Below are 21,782 nucleotides of genomic sequence, written 5' to 3'. Positions count from 1 at the left end.
AGAACAAACCCCTTTTTTCGCAAATTATGGGTACCACCCATCGTTTTCTCCATCACAAATGTTACCCTCCAACAATCCAGCTTCTCAGGATTATCTGCAATCCCTACAGGATATCCATGACCGCTTAAAAAAAAGAGTATTTCCCAAGCCCAACTCCGTCAAAAAAAGTATTATGATACTAGACGGAGACCCGCTCCTCCTTATAAAGTTGGAGACTTGGTGTGGCTATCCACTAAGAATTTATGCCTCAATGCACCTTCTAGAAAATTCAGCAGTCTCTTTATTGGACCGTTTCCTATTCAAAAAGTTATTAATCCATCGGCTGTGCGGTAACATCTACCCACTCACTTAAAAATACATCCGACATTCCATGTTTCACTACTAAAACCTCATAAAGCAAACAATTTTCCAAATAGAACATTACCCCCAGAACCCCCTGTACTAGTTGCTGGACAGGAAGAGTTTGTGGTTTACTCCATCTTGGATTCTAGAATTAGAAGAAGGAAATTACTGTATTTAATTCGCTAGAAGTCCTATGGTCCTCACAAGGATTCATGGGAGGATGCTTCTAGTACACGCTCCCATACTGGTTCGTCGGTTCCATTCACGTTACCCTCCTAAACCAAAGACACCTTAACCCCCGGGGTGGGTTCCTTTGGGGGGGGGGGCCTGTAACAGACTTACCTGACTTCCTGTTCCTCGTTCCATGTTACCTGACTTCCTGTTCCTTGTTCCATGTGTGGCCCCACCCATCCTTTACTTAAGGTGTGAACTTCATTCCCTCAGTGTCTCAGCAACACATCAGATGCCTATGATCTGCTCCCTCAAGCCATTCATCACATGGTGACTGTACTACAATTTCAGCTAAACTGCAGTTTCCCATTAACTTAGCTAAACAGCAAGTATATTGCCTTGGGCTAAATTGTTTTCTCTGCTAAAAAAGTCTCACTGTGATGTTACTGTAGCCTGTATGACCAAACCTCACATTGGTAAACATAGCTCCGTTACTGAGTGGTTGACTTCCGCAGCTGAGATCCACACGGGTAATTATGTGATTGTTACAATAGGTTTTATGGCTGGAGATATGCTTGACCAGTCATCACCTTTTACCCTCTTTAGCAAAGCAGTGGTCGTCTTTGAAGTGTGTTTGGGGTCGTTATTTTAGAATACTGCCCTGTGGCCCAGTCTCCGAAGGGAGGGGATCGTGCTCTATTTCAGTATGTCACAGTACATGTTGGTATCCATGGTTCCCTCAATGAACTGTAGCTCCCCAGTTCCAGCAGCACTAATGCAGCCCAGACCACGTTTATCTTGGTCTCATAAGACCACAGGACATGGTTCCAGAAATCCATGTCCTTAGTCTGCTTATGTTCAGTAAACTGTTTGTGGGCTTTCTTGTGCATTATCTTTAGAAGAGGCTTCCTTCTGGGACAGCCATGCGTATTGCCCGAGCACTGACATGCTGACCCCCCACCTCTTCAATCTCTGCAGCAACGCTGGCAGCACTCATATATCTATTTCCCAAAGACAACCTCTGGATATGATGCTGAGCATGTGCACTCAACTTCTTTGGTCAACCATGGCAAGGCCTGTTCTGAGTGGAACCTGTGCTGTTAAACCACTGTATGGTCTTGGCCACCGTGCTGCAGCTTAGTATCAGGGTCTTGGCAATCTTCTTTTAGCCTAGGCCATCTCACTGTAGAGCAGCAGTTATGTTTTTCAGATCCTCAGAGAGTTCCTTGCCATAAGGTGCCATGTTGTACTTCCAGTGACAGGTATGAGAGAGTGAGAGCAAATTTAACCACTTGCCGACTGAGTACGGTAATAGTACTGCGGCAAAGTGGTTCGTTATCGTCTGACGACGTAGTATTAACGTCGTCAGACACTCCCCCTTCTGGGCGGCGCTTGCGCGCCGCCGGAGGCTCGCTCCCGCTGTTTTCATTCACAGCGGGAGTCGGGCCAGGGGAGGAGCAGCGGCGATCGCCGCTGCTCTGCCCCGATCGCCGGGGATCTAGTGTGGAGATCCGCCCGCCTGTGTAAACACAAGCGGGCGGATCTCCATAGTGACAGGGAGTGACAGATCGGACTGTTCAGCATAGCTGGACATCCGATCTGTCCATGACTCACTCAGTCACCTCCCCCCCTACACGTCAGTAAGCACCAGGCATACATTAACCCCTCCCTCTCCAATAAAATTAACCCCTTCCCTGCCAGTGTCATTTTTACAGTAACAGTGCATATATATAGCACTGATTACTGCAGTAATGTCACTGGTAACCCCAAAAGTGTCAAAAATGTCAGTCAAGGGTCCGATCTGTCCGCCGCAATGTCGCAGTCCCACAAAAAAAATCGCAGATCGCCGCCATTACGCGTTAAAAAAAAAAAAAACACCAAAAATGACAGAAATCTTTCCCTTTGTTAGTAAACGCAATAACTTTTGCGCAAACCAATCAAAATACGCTTATTGTGATTTTTTTACCAAACATAGGTAGCAGAAAACAAATTGGCCAAAAATTTTTTAAAAAATTGGTTTTTACATCTTTTTTGGGAGGAATTTCATATAAAAAAATGTTAAAAATATTGTTATTTTTTCAAAATAAACGCTCTTTTTTTGTTTATAGCGCAAAAAGTAAAAATCGCACAGGTGATCAAAAACCACCAAAAGAAAGCTCTGTTTGTGGGAAAAAAAGGACGTAAATTTCGTTTGGGTACGGCGTCGCACGACCGCGCAATTGTCAGTTGAAGTCGCACAGCGCCGAATCGCAAAAAGTGGCCTGGACGGAAGACAGCAAAATCCTCCGGTGGTAAAGTGGTTAACAGACCTGCTCCACATTCACACCTGAGACCTTGTAACACTAATGAGTCACATGACCCCGGGGAGGGAAAATAGCTAATTGGGCCCAATTTGGACATTTCCACTTAGGGGTGTACTCAATTTTGTTGCCAGCAGTTTAGACATTAATGGCTGTGTGTTGAGTTATTTGAGGGGGCAGCAAATTTACACTGTTATACAAGCTGTACACTAACTACTTTACATTGTAGCAAAATGTCATTTCTTCAGTGTTTTTACATGAAAAAAAATTATAAAATATTTACAAAAATGTGAGGGGTATACTCACTTTTGTGAGATACTGTACATGGGAATTTCTTTGCTTTTTATTTTTAATACATTTGCAAAGATTTCAAACAAACTTCTTTCACATTGTCATGATGGGGTATTGTTTGTAGAATTTTGAGGAAAATTATTATTTGAATCCATTTTGGAATAAGGCTGTAATATAACAAAATGTGGAAAAAGTGAAGCGCTGTGAATACTTTCCGGATGTACTGTATATGGGTACTCCTGCAGAATCTTAACCGCTTGCCGACCGCCGCAAGTACATATACTGCGGCGGTCAGCCCCATGCAGGCAAAGTGACGCATGGGTACGTCACTCGCCTGCGAGCCAATAGGGGGCGAGCTCCCGCACCCGCTCGTTCACTGTTATCCCCGCATCGGGTCCACTGGTCCCTCGCGATCGTCCGTTACAGAGGGAGAAAGACAGGCGGCTAATGTAAACAAAGCCGCCTGTCACTCTCCCTTGTGTAAGTGCAGAGAACATACGGTCCTGCTATGTAGGATCGTATATTTCTGTAGTTACACAACAAGCCACATCCATTCACAGTTAGAAGCACGCCCCTAGGGACACACTTAACCCCTCCTTCTCCAATAAAGTTAACCCCTTCCCTGCCAGTGTCATTTTTACAGTAACAGTGCATATGTATAGCACTGATTACTGTAGTAATGTCACTGGTACCCCTAAAAGTGTCAAAAATGTCAGTCATGGGTCCGATCTGTCCGCCGCAATGTCGCAGTCCCGCAAAAAAAAAAATTGCAGATCGCCGACATTAAAAAAAAAAAAACAATAAAAATGACAAAAATCTTTCCCTTAGTTAGTAAATGCAATAACTTTTGCGCAAACCAATCAAAATACGCTTATTGTGATTTTTTTTTACCAAACATATGTAGCAGAAAACAAATTGGCCTAAAATGTTAAATAATTTTGATTTTTACATTTTTTTGGGGGAATTTCATATAAAAAAATTTGAAAAATATTGTTATTTTTGCAAAATTGTCGCTCTTATTTTGTTTAGAACGCATGATCAAAAAATCGCACAGGTGATCAAATACCACCAAAAGAAAGCACTGTTTGTGGGAAAAAAGGACGTCAAATTTGTTTAGGTACAGTGTCACACAACTGCGCAATAGTCCGTTAAAGTCACGCAGTGCCGAATCGCAAAATAGGGCCTGGTCAGGAAGGGGGTAAAATCTTTCGGGTCTTAAGTGGTTAATAAAGGTTTTTATTAGAGAAATTGGGTTTTAAGTTTCCTGGAACTTTGAAAAATTTCCCTGATAACTTTACAGCAAACCACACGATAACTAGGTCAATATACTCACAGAGTAAAAAAATGTTAAATGAAATGTTGGCTTACTCTGTGAAAGTGGTGGACTTTATCAAGCAAATAATTCATTGCTTGGGAAAATGACATCATGCAGTGTGCGGTATAACCTGATACTTTGATTACAATCGTTGAGGCTAGAGGCCAGACATGGAACTTTAATGAAATAATAGCAAAAATAAAAGTTTGCTTAAAAGCAGTTTAGCTTTAATCTTTTTCTGGGTAATCTCTACTCCTCAGAACCTTTTTTTTTTTTAAATAATTTATTTTATTGGTTTTATAATATGCAGTACAACAATGGTCATATCAAACAGCATGTCTTTGTCTTCCCTATGCCTTTCTTTAGTGAGTACACGGAGAAAGAAAAATGCCCTTCCAATTTTTTTTAGCGGACCGGATCAGACAGAAGATAGCAGGGTGTAAACGAACAAAACTCCGTTTATAACTGCCAGTTTATAGGGATAAATGGACCGTCCGAACAGGTCCTCCCAAAACTCTTTCTTCTTTCAAATATTTTTCCTTTTAAATGTGCTTCTCATATCCCGCAGTTTTTCCACCTTCACCCTTGTGGCTTTCAGTTAATACAATTGTACAGTGACTCCCACCACGATTTACCACTGCGCTCACTGCCAGTTTAGACCTGTTTCCAGGTCTAAAATCGCCTTCCTCTGCTGGGGTTACTTCCATTCTCCTTAGCTATTCAATCTCCTTCCACTCTCCTCTCGCCTCACTGAGCTGGCTTTATCTGGACTTCCTTTCCTCCACATCCCCTCAGGCTCTGAGTCAGAAAAAACTGAGAGGGCATCGGCCGTTTTTGAGTAGTGCGTTCAGACATCAGCAGATCCACCTAGGACGCCAAGGTCGCAAGTGCAGCAGATAAGGAGGCCATGGAAGAGGATTCAGGAGTTGCTGAAGCAACAACCAGGTCTGCGGTGAATTTGCTATCCTGGGACTCCATTTTGCAAATAACACAATTTTTGGACACTGGCCCTTTAAATCAGCGGTTCCCACGGCCCACACCGCAAATCTGCACGGTCAGTGGAGACCCCTTTAAAACTGATATAGCAAGCGAGAAAGTACAGTTTTCAGGGAAAATGCCCAAAAAACAGCAAAAAATCAGCCCCGCAGTATCACATTGTACTTGCCAGACCCCACACGCGCTGCTGCAGTGAAGGAACAAGTGAAAAGGAAGTGACCTCATGCACTATAGGCCAAAGCTATGCCCTGAGCCACAGTATAATGGATGGCTATAAAAAAACAATGGGAGGAATAGTAAAGACGGCGCCCGAACCGGCGCCAAAGGGTCAGAAAATGGCTGCTGCCCACACAAGGAAGCCAGAAGCCTGCCCTCACCCAAAATGGAGACTGATCAATCGGCGCCAAGTCAGCACGAACCCAGGAAACTGAAGAGCAGCGCCTAGAGGCTGATGGGTAATGCCTGAGGGACAGCCCCCTAGAGGTGTATTGTGTGTAAAGCTTTTGTTGTTAAACTTTTAACTACTCCTGCAGAGAGGGCGCATTACCCACTCGTGAAGGAATACTGAATGGGCTGCGGCTGTGAGAGGACGTAAGAGAAAAAAAATTCTGAAGTGCCCTGTCCCCGCACACGGAAGTGAACTCATTTGCAAGTCGCACCCACATATGTAAACGTTGTTTAATCCACACATGTGGGGTATCGCCGCAAACGTTTGAGTGAGAGCCCAAGACCTTCTCTGTAACACTAAACAGGTAACCTGCAAAAAATTTTCAAGCGTTACCTATGAAGATTTTTATGTACCGAAGTTTGGCGCTATTTCAAAAGTGTGCGCATTTTTAAAGTGTGACATGTTACTTGGCGTAACAACATTTTTCACATTATAAAAAAAAAGTGGGCTAACTTTAGTGTTTTTTTTCTCTTTTAATTCACAAATGTTTTAAAAAAGAAAAACGTTGCTGCACAAATACCACGTGATATAAAAAGTTGCAATGACAGCCATTTTATTCCCTAGGATCTCTGCACAAAAAAACATATACTGTTTGGAGGTTCGGAGTAATTTAGCAAAACAATGCTTTTTACATATAGGAGTGAAGTGCCAGAATTGGCGCGGTAGGGAAGTGGTTAAATGGGTTGTCAGTAGTAGTAAGTAGACTGTCAGGGAAAGATAGCCAGTGACTGGAAAACTAGGCAGAGCACAGAGAGGAAACTCCACGCTTCACTTACTTGTTGGCAGGATTACAACAAATGATTTCTTGAACAGTTTTCCTCAAAGATGGAGCAGTGGCACGCTCAACTTGACAGCAAGTGAGTCACTCATGGAGCTAAGTGAGTATTTCCTCAAACCTGCATAGTGATTCTGTTCCTGAGGAGCTGTCACCAACAGACAGTATCAGTAGTGTGACCTGGCCCTAACACATACATAGACTAAACACACACACCTAACTGAGCTTTCTCACATGTCTTGAAGCAGCTTATTCTGATTTTGCTTTGCTGGCAGTAATAATCTCTTAGTGTCTTCCTGTCAAAGGTCCCCTTTAGCAACCTCTCCCTAAAGCAGCTACCTCTGCTACTGCTCGAATGAAGTCCAACTGTACTGTTACCTCCTGTGAAGAAGACAGAACAAATCACACCTCTCTGGTTTCTCACCACTCTTCCCTCTGCCCCAGGCCCTATAGTAGTCGTGTGGGCTGATATGATGGTAGTTACACCACTGGTCATATAAAATGGCAGGACCACAAAGAGTAGAGAAAATCTGCTTCCATTCCACAACCACAGAAGCAGTAAAAAGGTTAGACTTTTAATGTATATAGTTTTAAAGTAGTACAATAGATTTTTAGTTGTAAACGTTTGTCATTTTATTCGTTGAACTAGATTGACAATCCTGTAAGGTGAGTTGTGGAAGCTTATTTTGTCATTTATCTCTAATATAGAAGTTTTGTTCACATTTTGCAGTCATAATGCTGCGTAATACTGGGGGACCAGTAGTTTGGGATTACCAGTTGTTAGAAGGATGTGTTCCAAATCTGTATGTGACAGTTCTGTATGTCCTAGCCACATGTTGGAGTCGGAGAAAGTATAAACAGTATAAACATTTTTTTGGGGGTAGATCATGCTACGATTGCATGTATTGGAAGCATTGTCGAAAAAAGAGTTGATGGAGAAATTTTACTCCAAAGGGTTAGCCCCTGAGGACGTCCCACTGCAATCAAGTGCGTTGGGCATTGGATGGAGCTTCCGAACATGGATGTCATTACTCATTCTCTAAGACATACATGTAGCAACCTGATCTAAATTTGTGAAAAACATTTTAAAAACATGTTCACTCCCTATTCCACTCCTCCTTATTGGGGTTGGTTTACTAAAGGCAAATAGACACTTTGCAAGGAAGTTGCACTGTGCAAGGGAATTTTCCCCAAAGCTTAGTGAATGGTGGGAAAGCTGAACACCTGTTGATGTCCATCATCCAATTATGTGCAAGCAAGCTTGCTGTTTTTTTCTATTTTCTTTGCACACAGTTGGGTATTCTTTGCAAAGAAAATTTTTACCAGATTCATTAAGCTCCGGGAATATTCCCTTGCACAGTGCAACTTCTTGTGCAAAGCAAATCCACCCTATTATGTATGCTGTGTTGTATATTCCCTATTTCCCCCTGCTTTTTTCTGTACATTCCAAGTTTCATACACAGTCATTCTGTATGCTGTCCTTTACATTCCTTATTTCACATCCCCTCACTCCGCACAACGTTCTGCACATTCCCTATTTACACCACCTCATTCTGTAGTCTGTAATGTGCATTCCCTATTCCACACTACCCTATTCTATGTAGCCAGGTGCTGGACTACAGGAGACATTTTCTTCTTTACAAAAAGTTGCTTTTACTTTCTGCTGTTATGCTAAATGTTGCACTATTGCCTCCAGTCAGCAAAGGGAGAGCTTTAGCCAGGAAAGCCTATGGATGTCTATGCAGAACGCTGAGGATCATTGGAGTTGTAGTCTGGAACAGCAAGCACAGAATGGGACTTATGGACCTTCACAATACAGTTCCCATAGGACATTGAGGAGGAAGGGGAGTGGTGGAACACCTTTACCAGACAGCACAGGAAACTTCTACCTCTTTGCAGCGCGGGAGCTGAGGTGTGCACATCGGTCCTTGTGCACATATAATATCCATGAGGTGAGTGACCAGAGCATCATATCTGTGGGCAGGCACACCCAGGGCAGCACAGCACAGACCACAGCAATCACACCTGAACTGCTGCCACAGGGAGAACGGAGCATCCTCTACCCCTATACTTCCCACCGCTGATCTATTACATTTAGCAGGGACTGAGTCACTGACAGCACAACACCAAGTATATCCAATCCATACAACACCAATACCGCACTTATGCCAAACCTAGACTGCACCTATGCCATCCATATAATATACCTTTGACATCTGAACCACATCTACCTTGCACCTGTGCCAAGACTATACTGTACCTATACTGCATGAAGGTTAACTGGGACTGTTAAGTGCACCAAGGCTTCTAAAGGGCCCCAACGTTAGCTGGCAGAAGAACATCTCAAAGGACTGCTTTTCCTGTAATAATTATTCTGCAAACTCCCATTGTTCCCTGTCACCTCCATTACCATTCTCTTTTTCTTCTGGACAGTGCATAGTCTAATCTAGAATTAACCTCGCTGCCATAAATGTGCTCTAACAGTATAGTTCCAGCACTAGATAGTGGATTAAACTGCTACTGCTCACTGCCTAATTTGAGGTGGCCTTGTCTATGCTGATCTGGATGCTATATCATCATATGCCTAGTCCTTACTGTTAATCACTTTGTATGCTAAATTTTATAAACATTTTTAATCTATTTTATGCTTGCCTAGTGGCAATATATTAAGTTTGCCTCTACTACCGGGTTTATTGTCTGTTTTCTTTGATGTAGCACTACTCCTGGGTATCAAGTATTACTTTCAGTCATTCCTGTGATATTGTATGTTTTTCCACTCAACTTGGTGCATTAGAGAGGCTGAGGTTCTTGGAAAGGTTGAGGCAAAGAACAGAGGACCCATCCTAATCAGCAGCTACTACGGGGGTAGCGCTACATATGTATGTTGTGGCAAATATCTATTCCACACTTCTGCATTCTGTACTCCTAGCTATATATTCCCTATTCCACATCACTTGACTCTATACAGTGTGCTGTACACATTCCCAGTTCCACACCGTCCCTTTCTGTTTGCTGTGTTTGTACATTCCCTAGTCCACATTGTCCCATTCTGTATGCTGTGCTGTGTTTGCACAAAGGTAAAGCCCACATACAGGCTTGATATACGAAAAGGGCCATGTAGTTGAATTTGGCCTAGGCTAAAAGTTTCCACTACTTCCCTGAGGTTTATATTCATGTTTTAGGTTTGTATATTTTAGGATTTCAGTGCTTGTATGTCCTATTATTCATTATAAAAAAATTGTAATGACAAATTTATAAAAATCAAAGTTTCCACTCCATGGTCAATGCAATTTGCTTTAGTACAGCCCCTTTCCAAAAGACATTACTACACAATAGTTTTCTCCACCCTTTTATTAAATTAAAACAAAAAGGCTATAATATCTGTTAAAATGCATGACAAATAAGATAATAAAACTTTTTTTCTTTAAAGTGGACACATCACAAAATAAAAAAGAATATATATATTTACAATATATCTTCAAATTTGGTCACTTTTACATTAGATATTAACAGTTCTAAAATTTTGTGGCAAAATGACCTACTCTGTGTGTAATGTGAAGTGCACATTTTGAGGGTTATTTTTTGTGTTTTGGCTACCTACAGTGCACAGGTATCTGGTGCTCTAAGGTTTATTGCATCCTATGTTCTTTATTTATATACAATATGGCTCAATCAGAACACAAAGTTACCAGCCATGTCTTAAAACATACTATTCAGTGCAACACATTTTAGTCCTTTGAGCACTATATATTTTACAATAAGCACACGTTTTATGAAATGTGAGGTTTTTTCTTATTTAAATATATATTTATAATCTATTAAAATCTAACTTTAAAACACTGCTACACTTCTTAAAGCAGCAAGTACCTCACTACCTGTTTTCTAGTCTATCAGGTCTATTATTTTTCCACACGCTCACTTTTGGCCAGCGGCGCCAGCTTCAATCTGCAGTATTAATTCCTGCATTGAAAAATCCATGAATTTGCAGATGAACAGACTTGGCAACCTCCAGTTGTGCTTCAAAAAAATAATATATTTGTGTTGTTTTTCTTTTAGTAAGTGCAAAGCAAACATCTTGTGCAGCTACATTGGTCCTAGGTCTAGAAATGTAACCAAGATCAGCGCTCCAGGCTGTAGGTTTTGGCGCTTCAGTCACCAGTTTCGTCCCCTGCTTTTTCTGGTATGACTTCCAGGCTTCGTCTAGGTTTGGAGACCTCTGTGCTTCCGGCGGTTGCCTTGTTTAGTCCACATGATAAAGCAGCATAGTGAATTTGCTTTAGGTTCTCGCTGGTTTCTGTTTTGGCATACTTGAGAAGATCCGCTTGTCCCTGCAGGATTAAACAAAAAAATCTGAATTAGATTTAGGGGATAATGTTAGAAACACAGGATAATGCCTTTGCTTACAGAAAAGTCAATTTTCAAGCTGCTTATCCTAGTGTGGTTGAGGCATGATGAACAGTCCAGTCCTATTTTTCCTGGTTACCAATATTTCTTTCTGGGGGTTTTCAAGACAAAATGGGTGGCATATTATGCTCGGATAGGTTTCTGCATAGCCAACAAAAAGGCATGGTCTAAGGCAACGAGCTGCCATCACATCATGTTCCTTACCGTCAAAAAAGCACTTTATTGGTTCTGTACACCTGTAACAGAATTACTGGCACAGGAGGGGAACAGTAGATCTACTTTTCTAGTTGTACTGATGTAAAGTAAGTGAACTCTCTAATTCCCCTCCTAGACTCCGTGTGCCTTGTGTTGCTATGACCTTTATTTTTTTTATTAAAGTTATACTAAGGCTAGACAGTCAATAGGGGTGAGAGAGGTTGGCAAAGACAGCTTGCCTAGAGGGGCAAAAAAAAATCTAAATCTGGATGTGACTAACGGCCCCAAGGCTGTATCACAGTTGAATGTGTATAAAACGTCTCCAGAGAGAAGCAATACCCCCCAACCACCTTAGTTGGCTTTGGTCAATTTGTATAAACAGTTGTTTAACGCTAAGGATCGCCAAGATTGCTGATCTGCTCACCCAATGATGGAAAGTCCAGGAGGCTCATGGAAAACCATGCAATGATACCCATGCTCTATTTGTTATTCCATATACAGTAATTTATCACCTTGGATAAACACCAAGAGATAAAATGCTATAGCAATAACATGTAATATAAGGTGTGTAGCTTTCTACCTAGATATGGTCATGTAATATGTCATTTTATTTGACCATGGCAAACAACATGAATTTATATATATATATATATATATATATATATATATATATATATATATATATAGAGAGAGAGAGAGAGATACTTATCATGAAACAGATGTAGCCATACACACATGAGTGAATAGCTACCTAGCTAAACTTCATTTACAGTGTATCATTTTATGCAGATGAGATATTTTGTTTGTAAAAGATTATAAAAAGTCATATAATAAAAAACTGAACAAAATGAAGAGCATTGGCCTTGTATATGGAGCTTTCCCAACTTTCCCACAGTTGGCATCAAAGAAGTTCTAAAGTCAGAAGTTTTTTTTTTTAACTTAATGCATTAAGATAAAAAAAACCTGTGTGCAGCAGCCCTCCTCAGACCCCATAATACTTACCTGAGCCTATCTCGATCCAGTGATGTTTTACAAGAGTCTTGGCTGCCCAGGACTCACTCTCCTCATTGGCTGAGACAGCAGTGGGGCGAGAGAGGGGGTGGGGCCGAACCACGGCTCCTTATCTGAATGGACCCGCAGAGCAGCGTCTTGGCTCGGATGACTCCATAGCAAGCTGCTTGCTGTGGGGGCACTCGGCAGGAGGGAGAGGCCAGGAGCACCGACAAGGGACCCTGAGAAGAGAAGGATCTGGGCTGCTCTGTGCAAATCCAACTGCACAGAGCAGGTAAGTATAACATGTTTGTTATTTTTAAATAATAAAAAAAAAGAATTAGACTTTAGTATCACTTGGAATACTTACAAAATATTTGTATTTGGGTACAGCCACTCTTTACATGTCACATGTCTTTACTCCCCTTTCCTGTATACTACCTGAAAACCTGCCCCTTCAGCTTCCTTTGCCTGAAAACATGTTAGATGGACAGCAACGCGCAATGCACTTGAAGCGCTAGTAAGCCGCAAAAAAAACTGCATCGCATACTAGCACATTATGAAAGACTTACCTTAGAACGAAGTTTCACCACTGATGAGGCTTCCATCTTCACTTGGTCTTCCTCCCGGGATTGCCGACTTTGCCTGTTTGACTGGCCAAGCCAAGATGACGTCAATCCAGCATGAGGGAGTCACGGCTGCTCCATGGCACTCTCAACAGACGGCACGCTGTCCATTACTGGCGCAGTGCACATGCGCCAGTGATGTCACCGGCTACTACTATAGTAGATATCTCCTAAACGGTGCAAGTTTAGGAGATATTTACTGTACCTAGAGGTAAGGCCATATTTTAGGCTTACCTGTAGGTACAAGTAAATAATGGAGGCTTTACTACCACTTTAAAGTGGTTCTAAAGGCTGAAAAAAATCTTCTGAGTGCAGTTCCCCCACTCCCAGCCCCTACTTATACTTACCTGAGTCTGATCTCCATCTAGCAATGTGCATGAGAGCGGCTGCTCTCTCCCTCCTCAGATGCTCAGACACAGCAGCGGGGAGTGGGGCTGAGCTGCGCTCTGTGTGTATATGGACGGCTTGCTATGGGGGCACTTAGCAAGGGCGAGGAGCCAGCAGCAGGGGACCCGAGAAGAAGAGGATCGGGGCTGTTGTGTGCAAAACCCACTGCACAGAGCAGGTAGGTATAACATGTTTGTTATTAAAAAAAAATAGGGTTTACAATCATTTTAAATTATTGACTCCCAAAACAATTTTCACTCTGAGGTAAATATCTGCTACTTCATAGGAGAAAATAAAGATTTTAGGCAATACCACTCTTACTAATTTTTTTTGTTTTTTTAATGACAGCTTCCTGCTGTCAGAATGCAATACCACAGGAGGAAGAATTCCCCCATTCACCTCAAATGTCTGGATGGGGGAATCGGATCTTTTTTTTTTTTTCATTCAACCTCCTGGTTGAATGAAAGAAAAATAATCAATTTATGGGCTGCCTTAACATTTGTGACATATACAGAGTCCAAGTTAAACAAATGTGGGCATAAATTATACACATAAATAAGAAACCATAAAACATTTCTTGGCAGTCCTTGGCCAATCAACCATCTGTGCATCTCTTAACAGGATATCAGTAGTAAACATGAGCTTGTTGGAGCATCTAAAAACAGACATACGTTCTCTAACAATGCAGCTTGAGCGTTACCAATTGTCACACCTGACAAGGTTCAACATTATCACATCTGGAAAAAATGAAAGCGACACCTCAGAAATTACATTTTTCCAGATAATCATTACACAGTGGGTAAGCTAAGTTATTGAACGGAACTACAGAACACCAGCTGTGCTTCCGATGATTATTTAAATGTAACAGAAATATGGGTGCTGCCATTGCAAGCTTCAGGACTGTCAATAATATTGTTGCTTCACTAACTAGTGGGCCACTGACCACAAACATTTATATTGCCTAAGAAGGGTCATAATACCCAACATAGGCCTGCCAAACATGGAGCTAATTTTATTTCCTGCAAGAAAAAAATTTGCCTGATTCCCCCATCAACACAGTGCTGATGCGGGAATCCCTCCTACTCGGCCATTGTCTTCTCCCGGCGAGGGGGGGGGGGGGCTATCCCCGCTAGGAGAAAACCGTGATTATATCCAGCGCCTATAGCAGCCAATAGCAAAAAAATCGCAAGAGAATCCAGCAAGGCTGGTTGTACCCATGTTGATCGAACGACCCACTTGATACATTCAGCCGCCCCATTAACGGTTAGAATCTTGGCTGGTTCAGCATGAAGAGATTTGAACTGTGTATGGCCAGCCTTACATGTTCTGTAACTAATATGTTCACATATTGGCATCTCAGATCGCGTGGAGAATCGTTGCGATTCTGCTCGCATCTCGAATCATTGCAAATAGCGGGACGCCCGTGCGATTCCTGGTATTTGTAATGGCACACCAAATGAGGCGCGAATTTGCCGCCAACTAATCGCAGTACAATTGCGCAAACAAAATCGTGAAACGCCTGTCGCCCAAAAGTAGTTCTTGTACTTTTTTTGGATGACAGGCATTCCACGATTCTGTTTACGCAATTTTACTGCGATTCGGTGGGCCAAAAGAAATGCGAGATCCATCTCACAGGATGGCAGCGGGTGACACCATCAAAGCATAGCTCCTGTACGCATTACATCCAACAGATCCAGGTTCCTGCTGACGAAGTCCTATTGGACAGAACACGTATGGGGGGAGGAGCTACCCACTGCCATCCTGTAAGACGGATCTCACATTTCTTGTTTTACGAGCTGCATATGATTGTTTTAAATATCTTCTTGTATTTACATGTACCTGTGAATTTCCTGGGAGATCGGTATCTGCTGTACTGGCTACTTAATACCCCTAAGGGGACACGCGCTATTGACTCCCTGTTAGTTCAGGAGACCATTAAGGTGAGTGAGCAAACATCTCAGCGGTGGAGGGATTGTCACACATACCGTGTGTCTGCAAATTTCTGTCTTCCCACATATGGATCTCTTGGACTGGTTCACCTCACCTTAATTTGTTGGACTTTATCTTCCTTGTGGAATTGTGAGTAGTCTTTTTTGCGCTGCACTTTTGTATTTTATGATTTTATACAGAAAGCATAGCCTATCTGCTAAGTAGATTTGTTTTTCATTCACGCAATGTTTGTAATGCCTCAGTCCACTAGTGCTTTTCTCTGTATAATCTGGTGATCCTGGAACACATCTGCTGGGAAAGCTGGGATGTCTTTCCTTGCTACCTCTCACATACAGAAAGCCTGGTCTAAATTTTAAAACCTGCTTAGGAAGCATGAAAGTGCTTGGTAATGCAGGAATCAGAGAGTGCTAGGTAGAACAGGCTTCAGCAGGTACATTCCCTACTGATCCAGTGTTCCTGTTCTGAAGGGGAATTGTAAACATGAAAAGGGGTCTTTGGACACAGGGCTCCAGTGGTGGATGGACCACGGCCCCGTACCTATATAGCACTCTGACATTAACTCGCGCATTGCACTAGGTGCCAAAGTGAACACCACATGCAGAATCCAGTGGCCACAGCAACTTTACAGGCCAGCTCTGTATCTTTTTTTCAGCAGTGTACAGGTACAGTTCCCCAAAGCTCAGCACAGTCAACTAACCTAGAAAACTGCAAAAGGAGACTACAGTGGCTATGAGGCAGCTATGAATCTTGACAGAAGAGCCTTGAAGAAAGATAAAAAAGGAAATGGTTTCTACTCTCTGAGCAGAGACAAAACGTCTGTTCTTCTAAGGACACTAGCAAAAAACAGGCATGCTGGGAGTGAGTGGGGTTTACTGGGCTGTCCTTACAGCTTTGCTTGCCAGTACCCAATTTCTCTGTAGGTGGCAGTAAACCCAGAGGGCTGTGGATAAGGGGGTACCGCTGGTCCTTCTGTACGGGGCCCAGGGCAGCAGGGTTAATTGGATGTGGGCAGGGAGGGGGGGGGGCAATTTCTGGAACCAATCCCCTGTGTGGCTCTCTCTGCAGCAGCTGAAAGCTGGCTTCTTCTCTTCTCCCTCCAGTTGGTTTTCAGCTGCTGCAGAGAAAGCCACAGGGAAAGGCTTCCAGTAGTTGCCACCCCCTTCCTGCCACACCAGTCACCCTCCTTGTGCACCATACATTTCCACCTGCTGCCCAGGCCCCCCTGTGTGCCCCCACTTTCCCCACAATGCTGCCAGGCATCCCTACTCTCTATATGCAGTTGCAAGCACACAATAAGATCCTTCAAGATGGAGAGTGGAGGAAGGGTCTGGTGTCATATTTACCAGCCCCTTCCTTTCCTGAATGAACAGAATGAGTGATCGGTACCAATCATTCCGGTGTTCATTCAGAACTGAAGCATTGCCTGTAAGGGACCTGTGTCAGCTTGTCTGTATGGGGCCTTGTAGTTTCTAACAGCAGCCCTGAGTTCCCTTGTCCTGTGATATATGATTAGGAAACATAATTTTTTTTTTTTTTTAATAAATAGGATGAGTGGCTGTGTTTGTACAGCCACTGCATCCCCACAGACTTGAATTGGCTACCTGTACACAGCATCTGGAAGCTCAAGCCCCAAATACACACGGCCTAATCAAGGATCACAGGTATCAGCATGAACTAGACCTAAGCCGTTTTCTTTCCTTCTCCCGATACTGTACAAGAATTGGAGAGATGTAATTGGTCTTTTAAACAATGATTACAGTATTACTGTTGCACAGTGTGACACAGGGTTCTGCCAAAGAAATGTAGAGGGAAGCAATATAGTGACCTCCTTCCACTTATTGTCTGCAATGTCAAATGACACATTGGAAACTCCTTGTGGTATCTGTGTATGCTTTCATGTAGGCTAGTTAGGATGCCTCAGTTCTAATTAAACCAGAAAAACAGACACGCTTTAATTCAAAGCAGACACGGTGAAAGACCTTACTGAGGCATATAATTGACATTTCACTCTACACTGGGACCCTGCAAGGTTCAGACAGCGATTCTTGTTTTCTTGTTCTTTCATGAATTATGCCACTGTTACTTCTATGTGCTGGAACACAAAATACAAAGAAATGCTGTAGGAATTCTAAGAAAGTAATAATGCAATTGATTATGGCAGGCTGCAGGAAGCAGAGGTACCAATATGGGATACAGTATGCATATTACCTTAGAACGGCAGCTTTTTTTTTTTTTTACATCTCTTTGTAATGCAGGGCATTGTAGTGTCAATGTACAAACCTGCTCATTATTTACCAGGGCATTCTCTTCTCATTGGATGTAAAAAATAAAATTGAAATTCAAAAAAAGTTATGTAAATGTAAAATTCACAAAAATAGAGCATATTTAAATGGTTGTGAAATCGTCATTTGTTTGCATAAAATTAATAATTAAAATAGAAAAAAAAAAAAGCTCGCTCATGCTGAAGTCTCCCACCGTCTGCCAGCTCCGCCATCTGACAGTTCTTAAATAGCTAAGGGGCGGGATTACCCAGCGACATCACCAGGTGACCCCTTACCATGTGATGTCACCAACTCAGCATTCACCGGTCAATGATGTCACACAGGGCGGTGCCATCAGGTGATGTCACCAGGTGGCCCTTCCCCTTAGCTATTTAAGAATTGTCAGATGGCGGAGCAGGCAGACAGCATGAGCCTTTTGCTTTTATCGGGTCAAAAGTGATTGTCGCTGGATCTACACCAAGGGGAACATTGTTTTTTAATAAAGGAAATGTCAAAAAACTATTTTATTTCTTTTCGACACTTTTTTTGGTGAATGAGTATGGGGTACATAATTACCTCCCCCCCAACTAGCTGCATGCTCAGATAAGTATCTGGTATGGATTTTTTGGGGGGGGGGGCACACCTTTTTTTTTTTAACAAAAAGTTGGTGCTGGGTTCCCCTTAAAATCCGTACCTGGCCCTTCCGGGACGCCCACAGTTTTTTTCTAATTGAATTAATGTTCAAAACCGATGAGATGTGTGATTTAGATGCAAATTCCAGGCTCACTGCCTTCTATGGAAACAGATCTGAATCCCACCGTACTATTCAGAAAAATGCACAGGACTAAATTTGCAGCGAATTTGCACTTCTACTGCACCGCATACATTTCATAGTTGGCTTAAGCAGGGGGACACATCTGGCACTGCAGGATTTGAGTACTTGGCAGCGTAGTGTGTTACTGATGGTAGCCTTTGTTACTAGCTCTCTGCAGGTCATTTACTAGGTTCCCCCCATGTGGTTCTGGGATTTTTGCTCACCCTTCTTGTGATCATTTTGACCCCACTGGGTAAGATCTTGTGTGGATCCCCAGATCGAGGGAGATTATCAGTGGTCTTTTATGTCTTCCATTTTCTAAAAATTGCTCCCACAGTTGATTTCTTCACACCAAGCTGCTTGCCTATTGCAGTCTTCCCAGCCTGGTGAAGGTGTACAATTTTGTTTCTGGTGTCCTTCAACAGCTCTTTGGTCTTGGCAAGGTTGTGGACAGTTGTCTTTTATACTGATAAGAAGTTCAAACAGGTGCTATTAATACAGGTAACGAGTGGAGGACAGAGGAGCCTCTTAACCTCCCTGGCGGTATGATTCTTTCGGATTTTAGGTGCTGAAAGCAGTACCATTATTTTGCATGTAATTCTTAAGAAAGAGCAGCCCAAACCAACTATTTACATATGATTTTTTTTTTACTGTGCGTTGTTCTTTATAACATCTCGGGTATGATAAAGTTTGAAACACAAAATCATAAATTATAATATAATAAAATCTACAAATAAGTTAAAGTATATATACGTATATATATACATACATAAAAAGTACAGTAAAACTGCAGGAAAGGGCACTGGGGCAAACTAATGTGACTATATTTTATTTTGCATTGTATCAGTGTGTTTGGTGTGTTTTACATTTGAATTTGCCTGCCAGTTCCACCCCCCTGCGAACGTCACGTCGCAGGAGACGGAAGCCGGGGCACGGAGAGGATCGGGAGGAAGATCCGCCGCTAGACACCGCCGGAATACATCACTGGATCCCGGTGACAAGGTAAGTAACCCCGTTTTCAGGATCCAGCGATGCTTCTGGCGGTACCCCGAGTGTGTCTCGGGGTTACCGCGATGCCTCTGGCGGTACCCCGAGTGTGGCTCGGGGTTACTGCTTTTGGCTCTGAAATTTAACCCCGAGCCACGCTCGGGAATACTGCTAAGAAGGTTAAAGAAGAAGTTACTGGTCTGTGAGAGCCAGAAATCTTGCTTGTTTGTAGGTGACCAAATACTTCTTTTACCGAGGAATTAACCAATTAATTCATTAGAAATCCTACAATGTGATTTCCTGGATTCTTCCCCCCCCCCCCATTCTGTCTCTCATAGTTGAAGTGTACCTATGATTAAAATTACAGGCCTCTCTCATCTTAAGTGGGAGAACTTGCACAATTGGTGGCTGACTAAATACTTTTTTGCCCAACTGTAAGTGAACCGGCTCCATAGAAAGCCAGACTAATTCACATGTCATGCAAATTGGATGCGGTTCAAAACGCATCTAATTCGCATGTGTGTGAACGGAGCCCATGTCCTAATGTGCTAGCATGCACTGCACACTAGCACATTAAAACCAAGCCCTCCAGCAGCACGCTGTCGCTGCTTCCATCTACGCCCAGTCTTTCGCCTGGGTTTCCGCTCCTCAGTCGTTTGAATGGCCGGGCCACAATGACGTCACTCCCCTGCATGTGCATAGGAGTCACGGTCGCAGCACAGCTCTCTACGGATGGCATACTCCAGTGTACAGTCCATTCAGAACGCAGTGTGCATGCAATGCCATAAAATACATCACATTGTGCACCCCCCACCCGGCTGATGCAGAAAATAGTGCTTGTTTGTCTAGGATAGTTATTGTAATCTTTGGCATCGGGGGCCGCTGTAGCTTTAATTATTACACCTTCCTACCAGAATAAAATATATACTTTCTGGATATGGCCTTTTTAAAGTTTAAAGATGCATCTATTTTGGCTTTTCTATCCCAGATGTCATAAAAGCAGGAATCTTTTTCTAGTTTCATGTGTATGCCTGTATATCAGGGCATCTCCATTTTTTTAAAGTGTCTCGGTCAGCAAAGTTGCTAAAAAAGGTATCCCTGTAAAACAATAAAGTAAATTACAACTATTGTTGCTTGTGTCACTAAATGTCACTCTTGTACAGAAATCTTCTGTTTTTTTGTCATCTAAAACAGGGATGCAGATCTTCTTTGTCCATGTCCCCCTGGGCAATCTTTCCTTCTGCTGACCACCAATCACTACAGGGCACAGTAATGATGTGGAGGTAAGCTGGAGAAAACACTTAAAGGATAAGCCCAAGCAAAACCTAACTAACGCTAAACTGCCACATTCTAAACCTAAACTATCTAACCCTGTAAAGCAAAAATCACTGCGCTTACCTATTCTGCACCCATTCCGGTCTGGTCTCCAGCGACGGAAGCGCTGTGCAGGAGAGGACTGACAACGGCTGGGAAGTGATGTCACCCATAGGCTTACTAGGGGGCTTCCGTTGTTGAATGCCTCTCCTGCACCCGACCTCAACGTTGAAGCCGTCGCTGTCAGCTCAGCGTGGGACCACACCAGACCAGATCGGCTGCAGAATAGGTAAGTACAGTGATTTTTGCTTTACAGGGTTAGATTAGGTTTAGAATGTGGCACTAAAAATCTTGGATGTTGTTATGTATCTATTACCAGTAACTTTATCTTTGATATTCTTGTTCCTATCTTCATATCAAATTTCCGTATTAGACTGAGATAACTTGAGAATACGTAAGAATATTATATTTATGTTTACTCTATGTGATACCATGATTTGTCTTGTTAATGTGCCAACTCTCTTTGTACCACAATTTTCTGTTTCCTTCCAATAAAAGTTTGCATACAAAAAAAAAAAAAAAAAAGAATGTGGCACAGAGCAGGTTTAGTATTAGTTAGGTTTTGCCGGGACTTATCCTTTAATGCAGAGGTGAAGCCACCAATAATAAAATCCATATCTGTATGGAACAGTATATTACCTTCTAAATTCATATTTACATTAGAAAACATATATAGAAGAATTTTAACTTTACTGGTACAAGAGAGGACAAACACATTGATATATAAAAAATACCAAAAATATTTTTCAAATTTAAAAACACATGTAGAATAAAATCCCACTGTACGATCCCTTTGGAACCGGCAATCTTAACCAGGGTTAGGTTTTCCAGTTCCAAAGGAATCAGACAGAGGGATTTTATTCTAGATGGGTTTTTAAATTTGTGATACATTTTTGGTATTTTTCATATATCAATGGGTTTTCCCTCTTTTGTACCAGTAAAGTCCAAATTCAAAATCTCCTAGATATACTATACTTCAGGGATGTGGTACATTAATTACAGCCATTTTTTACATTATTACATTAGAAAACAGTTATCATTTTACCCTATTTCCAGTGGATTGTTACCGTTTTGAGTTGTCCCTGGCCACCTCATGGTGCAGAGCAGGGCCATAATTTTTTTTTTTTTTATAATTATGCTTTAGTGAAGAAGTGTT

At 42.3% G+C, this 21,782-nt stretch overlaps 1 protein-coding gene across 1 annotated transcript in view; it reads right to left on the bottom strand.

The window, feature by feature from the left end:
* Positions 1 to 9,971: 9,971 nt before the first annotated feature.
* PLCL2 (phospholipase C like 2) overlaps positions 9,972 to 21,782 on the bottom strand; it is a 312,705-nt gene continuing 300,894 nt past the window's right edge. Inside the window, exon 7 of the mRNA XM_082257834.1 lies at positions 9,972 to 10,966. Within this exon, the coding sequence (XP_082113960.1) occupies positions 10,787 to 10,966 (180 nt within the window). The 3' untranslated portion in view covers positions 9,972 to 10,786. The remainder of the gene's footprint in view (positions 10,967 to 21,782) is intronic.

Source organism: Pelophylax lessonae, assembly GCF_965119305.1.
Source record: "Pelophylax lessonae genome assembly, chromosome: 5".
Taxonomy (NCBI): Eukaryota; Metazoa; Chordata; class Amphibia; order Anura; family Ranidae; genus Pelophylax; species Pelophylax lessonae.
The sequence above is the reverse complement of the archived record's forward strand: the minus strand, read 5'-3'. Positions and strand labels throughout refer to the sequence as shown.